General features: G+C 42.0%; 2 protein-coding genes across 2 annotated transcripts in view; both read right to left on the bottom strand.

Annotated features, from left to right (window-relative positions):
* The window catches only part of rock2a (rho-associated, coiled-coil containing protein kinase 2a), a 57,832-nt gene that overhangs the window by 44,724 nt on the left and 433 nt on the right, over positions 1–12,675 (bottom strand). The window lies entirely within an intron of this gene.
* Positions 7,733–12,675, bottom strand: part of sobpa (sine oculis binding protein homolog (Drosophila) a) — a 40,387-nt gene continuing 35,444 nt past the window's right edge. Inside the window, exons 6-7 of the mRNA XM_008301794.1 lie at positions 10,597–12,658; positions 7,733–8,219 (exon numbers count right to left, since the gene is read on the bottom strand). Coding sequence (XP_008300016.1) covers positions 10,598–12,658 — 2,061 coding nt within the window. The 3' untranslated portion in view covers positions 7,733–8,219; position 10,597. The remainder of the gene's footprint in view (positions 8,220–10,596; positions 12,659–12,675) is intronic.

A 12,675-nucleotide genomic window follows, 5' to 3' on the forward strand; every position in this document is an offset into this window, starting at 1 on the left:
CAGAAAGATCCCAGGTGTCCTCACCGGGACGAGAACCGGCGACCTTCTAGGGCAATGGTGCTAACCACCGAGCCACCTTGCAGCACAACCAACTAATATAGACAACATATAATCTGCTCTTTGTATTTTCTAAAACAATTTTAAAATATGTATCTGATCAGTTTTTAGCTGTAATGTACACCTACGTGGGTGTCCAACAATATTTGAGTAGTTAAATTTTTTACCAAGATTAATTAGAGTAGAATTGAATAGATACCTTTATCCGATCAAGGACATTGTTTGCCTCTAAAACTGATCTTTGTCCTCTCTGTGTTTTATATAATAGGCTCTGCACATTCATGCCAGGTTAGTCTTTTTAACACGCTATTGCACAATGTTTGACGGAACCATATGACTCCTCTCTGATAATGGATGTCAAATTTTGCTACCAGTTTACTTTCAAATGCATAATCTTTGACTGGACTTACTGTCTACAACATTTCTGTGTTCCATGTGCATAAAGTTATGTTATTCCCCTTCATTGTCCCCTTTTATGTGACAAAGTTGCTAAACAGGTTTTATGTTTATTGCTGTTTGTGACTGTAATTACTTACATTTATCTGCTCCTTGTTAACATTTTGCTCATTTAAAAATGCTTTTTTTCCCCCTCCTCTCAGGATGATTAATATCATCACTGCTCCCATATTTCCTTTATTGATCGATCGCGTCTGGCTTAAGGTTGCTTATTGCGTCTTTTGTGTTATATTTCATTATGTTGTGAGTTGTTCTGTCGTCTGTGTGTTGTATGAGGGTTTGTTACCACCTTGAAAACAAGATGATACATCTCAAAGGTTCTATCCAGATATCGTATATATAAAAAAAATTACAAAGAGGACAAAACTATTTTGTTATGCAGTATGTGTGTCTGTTCTTTGTCGCTGTGAGATTTCTTGGTATTAGAAATTTATCCAAATTAGCAGTTGAACCACAGATGCATACCTTCACCTTGTTTAAACCTGGGGATGACGGCTTTATTATGATAACTGTTGTACCCCTCTTCCTTTTAGGGATTTAGTACAGCAGTCATTCAACTTGTAGATATTTGCACGTGTTATTCAGTGCATAGCTGAAGTGTGCATATTGTTTCCTGGCAAATATTCTGTCCCACTAACAGGAAGTGATCCAATTTTACATTTTCTTTATTTGGAACTGTCTGCATGACAGTGAACAGCCACCGCAGCGAAATAGATAAACACAGGCGCCACCTACAGCAACAAAAATGTTTCCAAGGAACCATAGCAGCTGATAAATTATTTGTTTTACAGGTGATTCCTGGGAAATGCAGTCAAAAATACCACAATGATTAGCTGCAATGACAAGCTCAGGAAACCGCAGCTGTAGAGTATCTCACATCTCATCTTTTAACTGATAAAACTAAACCAGCGTGTTCTGAGCAAGCCAACCTCATCCCTAAGAGTATGAAAGATAAAGTACCAACTAGACATCTATCATGATGAGCTGTTATTACCTCTTTGTGAATCTTACTGAATCATAACTTTACTAAAGGGTAGAAATGCAGGCAGTATATTTTATGTGACATATGACAGATGCATGAGTTGGTCAGCTGCACCACCAAGACAGCTGAATGTTATGCTCATTTAGAAACCACGTCATCCTTCCGCTGTGGAAGATTGTAGTCTTAGTTGTACTAGCTGCATTCAACATGGATCACAGTCGCTTGTTTATGTCCGTTATAAACACACAGCTAGTCTTCATGCGAGTGGTTTAGTCTCAGATGATGCATTCTGTCGGGATGCTTGCAGTCGTGGCCACCAATAATAATAATGATAGTAATAATAATAATCGTGTTAGCCATCATAATCACCAACTATTATTGCTTGATGATACGAGGATCTGACTGACCTCACAAGACTAGACCTCTGTTTGACCTGGTGTCACGGGGGCCGAGTAAACTGAATGATGTGCTCTGATTTCTAAAGCAGCTATCAGAGGTGAGAGGGTGAAACAAACTCAACAAGCCATTATTCGTTTAATTATACACACCAGAGTGTGTTCTGTGTCCTGATGTCAAAAAGTCCTCCAGAAAAAAGCTCTTTTGATACAAGACCACCAAAGAAGAATCAATGTTGGCAACAATGTATAATTAGTATTCATATGACTGAAAATTAAACAATTGTGCATTGTGTCATTCGAATATTAAAAACACCAGGATGACGATGGGAAAGTCCAGGACTTCATATTATGCTAATATACTGTTCCTAATTTAGGCTGTAGAAAATATAAATAATATAATGTCTGCATAGATGGTAAGACAATACAAGGGACACCTGACAGTATTGTGTAGTCCAATAATGTATGGTAATATTATTACAATATATTCTTTAAACTCTCAGGTGTTCATGTTATTTTGTCCCATCCACATATACATATAAGGTGGTAGAACGACAACAATGAAACACAATCATTAGTTCTGTATTAAATGCATTTTATTGCTTGTTAATTAAATTGTGCTCACCACTTATGTGTCGTAAAATCACGCTTTCGCTCTCTGTTGAAGAGTGGGACACTACTTGTAGAACCCATAAGATGGCGCTAGAGACCATTAAATCCAGATTCTTACGTGCAAACCTGTGACTTGAGAGTCAGAGAGCCCTTTTAATTAAACTCATTAATGGCACTAACACAGATTAGTTAAGTAGTAAAAACAGTCTGCTGTTTTAGTGGGTATATATTTGAAACAGTTGATCCCTAATAGTCACTGCTTTACATCTTGATTTATTTATTTATATTGTTTATTTTGCCACCTTTACTTGGTCCTTGTTAACACATGTATAGATTATTAGCGTTGCAGGGAGGCCACCTTGTTATAAAGCACTAATTACAACTAATTTATGGTAGAGTTTCCTTTTTTTTCTCCACTTGACCCTGTCTAGGCAATGAATATTTCAACAATATAACCAAGGCCCAGCCAGTTATGAATGATTTAATATTCTAAAATGTGTTTAAGCACTTCATTGCTTTTGCATTCATTATTAAAAACATTTTAGCATCAATGTAAACATGATTGTGTTTGACTGGTTCATATGGCAATCTTGTTTTTTTAGGACCTTTTTTTGTATTCTAAACTTTATTTAAAATAAATCATTGAGCATTTGCTGCTGGCTGTCATGGGATCCTAAAACAGGCTTGAAAACTGTATTTAAAGGACAATACCACTGAAACTTAGAAATCAGCATTATATGGACTGAATCTTGAATCTCTTGAAGTTCCCACAGAGCGAACAAATATGGAAGAAGAAGCAGAGTTATGGGTGCAATTTGTGCAAGGTTGTCACTTTGCACTGAAACATTTCCTTTAAGCTGCACGGCTTTTTCTCACTGTTTATATTACAGGTTTTATTGCAGAACATCCCGACTGCCGAATGCGACACCTCTGAATTTCACATGCAACATATTGTTATTGTCACTGGGTGTTTCTTGACATGCTGCTCGCTGAGATAAAGAGACGAATCAATTCAAAAAGTCAAAATGAATAATGTTGACAGTCTGTAATTTGTATGCTTTGATTCTGTCTCCTTTGAAACTAATACAGTGTTGCGTTTATGCGTGTAGGTTCTTCGTATGCGTACACGGAATGCATATTTGAACAGATATGACCCATCTGAAACAGAGTTGTGTGTGCCTCTTATTTATTTGTCTTCATGGGCAATTCACTGAATAAAACAAATACTGTTACAACACAAAAAATGATTATTTTCCAAAGCAATTTTGGCCACATGTTATGTACATGTTACAACGTCATAATAAAAAGACCTCCTCACTGTTTTCTCCGTTTTAATAATTAAAAAAGCATTTCACTGTTCACCAGGCATTTACATTGGAATCGAATGCTCAGGTCAAACCACCTTCACTTTTTTTTTTTCATTATTTGCAAATGCAAAACTTGTCAACAATAAATAATACTATAAAATGTACACAAAAAGATTGACAGTCCACCACGAGTTAAAACGTTGAACAGATTGGATGTTTAGGAACAAGGAACTTGGGAGGAGGGTTTTTTTCTTCTTAGCAAAAATGTGACGGTCCATACAAGTTACAGAAAATGCTGATCATCTATACATTGACACTAGCAAGATAACAAAGTTGTTGTTTCTGGTATATTTCTTTTTGTACAAAGAAGGGAGAGTCTTCTTTACAAGCGAGCATCATTGTCTTAACTGTAGAGATTATACAAGCAAGAGTTAAGGCAACTTCTCTGTTGTTTTTGAAAAGTAACATGAAGTCATATCATGTTTTTATTCTGTCTGTGGACCACTCGTTTCTATTAGGTTTGGAGTTAGTTGTCATTGCATAATTCAGGCTGTTGACCAGGCCTGTAGTCCATCATCAAAAAAAAAAAGGAATGCTGGAGATTTGTCACGAGTCTGGTTGCCATCACAAAGACTGATTCTGTGGTCCAGGATTTCTACATGAGAGTTAGGCTTTCATATCTTCAGTACCTGTCTCAGCCGGGGACAGTATACCGCTTGTAACGCCAACACAGCATGGTGCAGATTAGAAACAGACATAATTGGGCACGTTGTTGTCGTCTGAGTGTGTCTGCATGTGTGTGTGCAAAGGTGTCGAGCAGGAGAAAAAGCAGACATGACAATGGATTGTGGTTAGTTCCTCATTAAAATCAAGCCCTCTCAACCTTTTTAATCAGTCTGAAACTTGTGGTTAGGGAGAGTGACCTACTTAGAGAAAGTCTAGGAGATCAGCTACTAGTTGGATGAAAAATTGGAAATTTGGCCTGATGGTGGCACCAGAAGAAAGGTCAAGAAAAGGTCAGCAAAACAATTAGCATTTTCTTCTCTAGGGGGGGAATTTGAAAGAATAATTTAACATTTTGGGAAAAATGCTGAATGAATTTCCTGCAGCAGCACAGCGGAGCAGCAGTTACAACTGTTGCCTAACCTGTTCATCAGCTGGGGTCTTTCTGTGTGGAGCTTTCATGTTCTTCCTGTGCCTGCATGGATTTTTTTTTTTGCAGGGAGCTTCAGCTTCCTCCCAAAGTCCAAAGACAAGCATGGTAGATGAACTGGTGTTTCTAAACTGGCTGTAGGTGTGAGTGTGCATGCTATTTGTCTCTTTGTGTCATCCTGTGACAGACTGGTGACCTGTCCAGGAAGCATCCCACCTCTCCCCCAGTGTCACCTGGGGTAAAGTGGGTATAGCTAATGGACAGACGGATGGACTTTCTTGCAGAGAGTTACAGAATACCACGCTCATATCTGTCCGTAAAGTATTAAAATGGAGCCATGACACTACTTTGTTAGCTTTGGACAGGGCAAAGAGTCTTTATGCTAAGCTAAGCTGCTGACTATAGTAAAATTTCTGACAAAAAAGCAAACAAGCGTATTTCAAAAGATGTGTTGGCCATTAGTGTAGGATGCTAAAGGTACAAACATGATATTATAGCCTGGGGATGGCACTGCAGGGACCTAAAATCCTGACCACAGACTTGGTTTTGACCTAAATGTTGTGCTGTCACTACCCAGAAGGTACAGTGTAATCTCAATTTTAGAACACAACAGTTTATAACACATCTTGAATTAGATGAAAAAAAATCTATCGTCTTTGATATAAACTACAACTTTAGAACTGCTGTGCATATGAATAACTGAGAAAATATTATCTCCACCAAAATACAAACGCAAGACAAAGCAGACAAGGCAGAAACAGGTAGCTTAAAGAGAGCATTTTCGTTGCCTTTGCTTGCAGAGAAACGAAGCGGGGGCAAGGAAATGCTCTAAGTGACACCAAAGCTGGGCCTTGGCAGGCGGCAAGCTAAGCCTAAATGCCTGACTAACAGGCAACAGATAGAGTTGCACACTGCTTATTCTGAGTCAACACTCTGTAATCTCAGCCGGGCTCTCTGCTTGCACCTGCCTCACACACACAAACACGTACACAAAATTACAGTACAATTGCTATGTGTGTTGTGTGTGCGTGTGTGACATGAGTATGTATGCTTGTTACGTGTGAATAATTGCATGAGTAAATGTCGGGCCTCGTTTGGACACAGAGTGAATCACACAATGTCTCACCGTGGCAGAATGAACGAAAACAAAGGCTGCAGGACAAACAGTGAGACATGGCGGGTCTGCAACGCAATGCACACATCTGATGTAATGCCTAATTGAGGGTCACTTTGCTTTTCTTTTCAAATTAAAATTGTATTTTACTTTCATAAGTGTGACACGACATAGGTCTTTATGGGCTGAGTAAACCAGAAAGAGTGTTAACAGTAATACTGCTTTTGACATCCACTTGTGTTCTCCTGTAGCGTCCATTATTTTGTAAAATAAGTGCTTTTTATTTTGGCAACTATGAATTATCTGGTCACATCTTCAGTTTGAAATCCCATTTCCACTGAAAACTAGGTGACATGTTTTGTTTCAACACACCAGAGGCCTTTGGCATATGATAATACCTTGTCTCACACTGGTACAATGTACCTCCTCCATAGGAGTGTAAACTAAATGCTGGCTTTGTCTGATGGCGTCCCAGCTCACAGGCTTCAGCCAGAGTGTAACTGGATCAGATCAAACTGGACGGGTGACAGTTGTGTTGCTTTTACTTAAACTGCCCCAAATGGCTGTACAGAGAGCATGACATTGAGTCAAGGACAACACTGGCTTTAGAATTTGGCTTTAAAAAAAAAAAAAAAACTAAAAAAAAACCCCAACTTGGCAGGATTAGTGGACAAGCAAGAGGCAGCACATTCCAAATTATTGCCAAAATGAATTTGTCTTCAGTGTGTTTATTATGGAAATATTTCTGTTGTGTTACTTCAGCAGTTTTCCTCTAGGTCCCAAAAGAATAATTTATGAAAGAGCTGGCTTCCCTCTGCCCCCTCTAAATTCAGTGCAGTCAGTCTCAAACTAACCCATGACAGGAACATCACTGGTAATGTATTATAGAAAAGATTAAGTACTAGCCTGCGGTAGCAAGTACCCATTGCAGGTTGGCAGAGTTTCCACATTGCCATGCCATCCCAGTTCTTTTGGTGGTGCAGTAAGCCTTGAAATGTTGTCAGACAGCAGGGGCCTGTACCACTGTTGCTACAGCACGGCTTTGTGTTTAAGCACAGGGACGGCATTCCAAAGGGTTTTTAAAAATGTCAATAATAGGAATGATTATCATGACAACTCTGTCTTGTTCTGGTGTCACAATATATCTAAATTCAGTGAAGTTTAAGAGCAAACAAATCGATGCCAAAGAAAAATGGCAGAAACTGCATGATTCCACCCACACACCATTACTTGCTGGTGAAGGTTAACAATATCTCCAGTTTGCTGATTCAGTAGGAATAATTCTCAACACAACTGAAGGGTATTTTTTGTCCAAGGACAGTTTTCCAGCATCTCACTGAAAGATCTCTATAAACTGCCCTTCAGTCATGCTTGTTTTGAGTTACCACGCATCAGAATCACCCAGAACACTTGGTGTCTGGCAATTACATTTCTGCTGGTTGTGGACAAGCATAGGCCGAGAAGTTTTTTTTTTTTTTTGTGCCAGCTCTGTGGCTCTGCAGACTTTGTGCAATCAGTTTAGTGGCAAGATGGGTAAGAAGAAATAAACTATTACTGGAGCAGAGATTTTGTACCTGTGGTGTGACAACAGGCTGGGTTGAAGCATTTCACTGAGGGATGGAAATCTGTCTTTGGGGCTCCTTCACTGACTTCCAAGCAGCAGCTTTGAATATCAGACACTACAGTGAGTTCCATAGTTAAAGACAACACAGTAAGTAATTGTTAGATAGGGGAGGGTGGATAAAGTCAAAGGGGGCAGTGTGGGCTGAGAGTGTCTAAATGAGGAGAGAAGCAGCGGGGTAAAGTCCTGCTGTCGCAGAAATAGACTGTCTTTAGTTGAAAGGTCAAGCGGTCCTGCTGGCCATGACATCCAGTCTGTGGAAGTTGAGTCCATCAGAGTGTCTGTCACACAGACAAAAGGAGTCCTGTCCGCTCTACTATGATACACGTCATCATGTTTGCTTGGACTCTCATCAGTCGTCGAAGGCGATTTGTGGTGCTGGTAGACTGTACGATGGGTGAGGACGAGGACAATGTGTGTGTGTGCACATGTGGAGTGGTGCAGTTGGGAGTGGTGGGGTTTGGAGGTGGGGGGTGGACAAGTGAGCGTCGTTGATGGCACTGCGGTCCTCAGAGCATCCATCTGTGAAACAGAGTGGGAGGAGAATTAGACTGAGTCAAAGCTGTTTTGGGTAAAGCTGATGCATGAATCCAAGCAAGCAGCCCCACCTTTAATTTAAAGGTAAGTGGGAGAATAAGGGGTGTTCAGCTCACAGAAAGTAAGGTTTCGGTGTTCAAACCACTGAGGATCAAACTGAAGTACATGCAGATTTTAGGCAGTGCTCCCTAATTTGGGGTTTATTCTCTCTGGTACCCGCAATCAGTATCAGCTTGAGGACACTTTTGGGCAAATAAAGAATAAAATATTCAGCATCTGCTTCTCGGGTGCCATAAATTTTACATAATGTTTTAGATATTTCAGAATGAATGCCTTGTGGCATTGCATGCTAGTGGGAAAGGTGAAATATAGCGTTTAACATTTTACATTCTCCCATATCAATAATCATAAATAGTGTACATTCTAGTCATCTGAAGATTACAGTGCTTTACTTCTGTGCATTTCAGCAGCTGGTTTGCTTCAAGCAGTTCTAACGGTGTATGGGACTTGATTTCCATCTTTTGTCCTTACTAATTAATCTTATTCAGAGCACTCGCCTCATGTTACCACAACCTGAATTGGTCTTCAATTGCTCTTGAATACAATTTCATTTAATTAATAACTCGAGGAGAGCATCATTAAATTTAGTATTAATGTGCTGAATAAATCCTTTGACATGAAAGACTTCCCATTTACATTCTGAAGCTCGCAGACGTAATCTACCAGTCACAGGAAAGCAACAAGTACTCTCCCTATGAAATGAGAGCAATGTGCAAGCTTAAATAGAAATACATGTGACAAATGTGACTAAATACATGGTATATGAAGAAACTGACAAAGAATATTTAAACAACAAATCAGACTCCACATACACAACATCTAGTATGTCTCCAGTTTTAATAAATCTACTGATTTTGGGTAGTAAAATTTTGTTTTAATATAGCTCTTGGGTTAAACAATCCTAGAATACAGCCTGCATCACCTAGAATCATAAAAGGTAGTGTCATTCAAATCCAGTACACCTTTTGTCAAATTCAGTGAATATCACCACATAGTCTGCTAGCTGTTCTGTGTGTGGACTGATATGAAATTCTATGTGTTCACAGCCATGGCTCTGTAAATGGGAAACAAACAAAGTTGCTCAAACTGGTCCACACAATACTATGCCAGCACGTTCAGTGTACGTTCGAGCATGTTCATGTGACTGGGGAAAGGGTGCAGTATGAGTGAGAGGGACAGTAAATTGTACTTTGAGCATGTTCCAACTGCAGGAAACTCTCCTGAAGAACCTCTTTCAGGCCTGTTTTTTTTTGGGGGGGGGAGTATTTACAAGACCCCTAAAAGCTGCTGGGTGGTCTTGACACTGGTTGGTTAAAGGAGAAATGCTGAATGATTAAACTTGGAAAAGACAACAAACAACACTTTTTCTGCCCTCTCGGTGTCCTCGTCAGTGTAAAATTCGACATATTATGGTTATGTTATGGCATAGCATAACATGTTCTCTATTATTATATTGTCTATGTGCTCATAGAATTGGAGTTATTTCCAGTAACCACCATTTGTTGTTGTTTAGTGCAGATGACACACAGCAAAAAGGCAGCTCACAGGGTCATTCCTGTAGACATTCACACCTCCTCACATGTGCCCTCAGTTCTTGCAGTAGAAAGCCGTCCTATGTAAATATGCTAACTAGCAAAATATCTATGTCTCTCCAGAATCACAGATTGCACCTGTAGCAAAATCTTTTAAGGCGTGCTGGTTCATTTATTCTTTTCCCAAACGGGCTTTATGACTTATTCCCTCCTGCTTCAATAACGCTTTTCGTATGTTTTTAGAATCAGTCCCTTCCGGTACCCCTCCGGGTGACATTCAAAAACATCTGCACACCACCTGTCCCCGTAGAGTTAATGCTTGGGAAGATGCGCATTTATTTTATTTTTGGATGATTATTGAATTGATGCTTGTTTGACCTATTCCACACTGACAGTATGAGGGCACACGGCATCTACTTTTGAATCAGGCATCACATTGTGAAATTCTTAATAAGTGATAAACCCTATTGTGCCATTTCAAAATGACAAAACATAAAATAACCTTGCAGAACTTTCCAGATTTGAAGATTATAAGCCTAAATAGGAACAGCAAACAGCTCATTATAGAACATTTTAAAGGTGAAGGAAATCATTTTGAATAGTTCAAAGACACATTCAAGTTTAGTGAGAGACATTTGAAACATCAAAACAGAGTGATAATTTGATGGGCACCCTAATGTGAATTATGAAATGTCACTGAATAAATCTGTTTGAATCTATACTTGAGTGTTCACAAAAGTGTTTGTGGAAAGACACTGAGGTGAACTCACCTTATTTGTTCTGATTGCGAATTCGCAGACACCTTCTCTTCAGCGGCGGCTCCAGCTCTGGACTCCCAGCTGCTGATAATGGTGCACTGATGGAGCAGGACAGAATGGCCGTCTTATCAGCGGTGGGCTTTGGCACAGGCTGGATGACGACACAGCCTCCGGTTGACAGTAGTGGCAGGGCATAGGCATGCTCACCCTCCTCCAAATTGGAGTCAGGATCTGGCTTACCCTCTACTGTGTCCACTATCTCATCTTGTGCCGAAACTCGCTTTCCTGGCTCCCATTCACCCACCGAGCAATTGTTCTCTTTCAGTGCCTCATGCTCCAGGTCACCGTTGGCTGGCTGCTCCTCTGCCTCTCCCTCTCCTGAAACCCCGTCTCCTCCTGGGTCAGGGCAAGACTCAAATGCAGGAGTAAGAAGTGAATGCCATCCTGTTCCATTGACTATTACATTACATGGGGCAGCAGGGCTAGTTTGGTGCTGGGGCAGAGGTAGGGGCTGGGTCCGTACTGTACTGGGCAAGGGTGGTGTAGTAAGCTTGGAGACACAGGGATTTAGCTGGCTCACTGGAGGATCAGCTTTGCTAGAGGGGCTATTGTTGCGGGAAGGTGGGGCTGATGATTCCAGTGTGTTAGGATGTGTGGCCGCTTCAAACTCCGAAGCATTGAGGAGGCCCTGTGAGAGGAGAGTCCCTTCCCCACTGTCACGATTGCCTTTCCCTTCCCTCCCCAGCCCAGCACCTGGTGGAGATCTTGATTCAGCTTCTGCCTCTACTTTGACCTGGACCCCAGGTAGCATCCTCTGAATTACCTGTTGTTGGCATGACCTTTGGCCCACAGTTAAATCAATAACACCGTCCATCATTCCAGGGCCAGTGGTTAGACAAAGGTTACCTGAATTGTCCTCTGCCTTCACAGTCAAGTCCACTAATGCTGTCCTGCTTCTTTCTGAGCGTAAAGGGGAGGCACGCTCTCCACTATTTGGCTCTATCTTCTGCTCCCCTCTGTCACCTACTGAGGAACCTGGAGAGTGAGGTCCAGAGGCTGAAGCTTCTGAGGACTCTGGAGCACTGCGGACAGAGCCATTGCTCTCGGGTTGGTCCCTGGAAGTTTTAGGGTTGAAAGGGATTGGGATTGGAATAGGGATTGGGACTGGTAGGGGCACAATGACAGGGTAAGGAACCAAGAGAGTTGGTGGGGGTACCAAGGGGGCTAAGGATGGCATGCCAAAGTTCATCATTGGGGGCAAGGGGATGGGTCCATTGGGCATCATGTTGACTGGGGGAAAAGGAGGCAGACCTGGCATGGGGATACCAGGGTGTGGGGGCATCATGCCAGGGTTGGGATTGGATGAGGGGTGGTGATGTGGAGAGAGCAGAGGCCTGTGCATTGGGCTTGATCCTGGGCCGAGGGTCCTAGGGGGAGGTGGTGGGCCAATGCCAGGGATCATGGGGTTCGACAGTGGGCTGTTGGGCCCTGCTGGGTGGGCAGAAGGACGAAGAAATGGTGGACGGATCTGCTGCATCATTTGATGCTCCATGAACAGAGGCAGGGGCATGGGGCCCCGGGGTGTCATCACCATGGGAGGGCTACCAGAGGGAACCCCAACTGGTGGATGCAAAGAAGGAACAGGTGGATGGGGAAGTGTAGGGCTCTCATGGGGTCTGGGTGTGGGGATTTTGGCTGAAGAGGAGGAGGACGGGGAGCAGACAGCAGCAGTGTCTGAGGGTGAGGTGGCAGAAGAAGTGGAAGGAGCCAAAGCAGAGGTGGTGGACGGCCCCCCTGGTGAGGGAGCTTTTCGCCGGAGGTCCGTTAATGGCGTTCCCCAGGATTCAGGAGTGAGCAGCTGTACACCTCCGCTACACTCCGGCTTACCTTCACCAACAGCGCCGTGTCCTGGGTTACACAATGCTCCAGGCAGGGCAGCCTGGGTCTCCTTGTAGAAAATGTCCATTTTATATTGGTTCAGGCATTTGGCACTGCAGAACTGCAGCCTCCGCTCACCAGCACCAAAGTCCAGGTACTCCTTTGTGTGGCGTATATGTTTGCACCAGTCACACACCTGCAAGAAAACACACA

The sequence above is a fragment of the Stegastes partitus genome, unplaced genomic scaffold, assembly GCF_000690725.1.
Source record: "Stegastes partitus isolate 25-593 unplaced genomic scaffold, Stegastes_partitus-1.0.2 Scaffold36, whole genome shotgun sequence".
Taxonomy (NCBI): Eukaryota; Metazoa; Chordata; class Actinopteri; family Pomacentridae; genus Stegastes; species Stegastes partitus.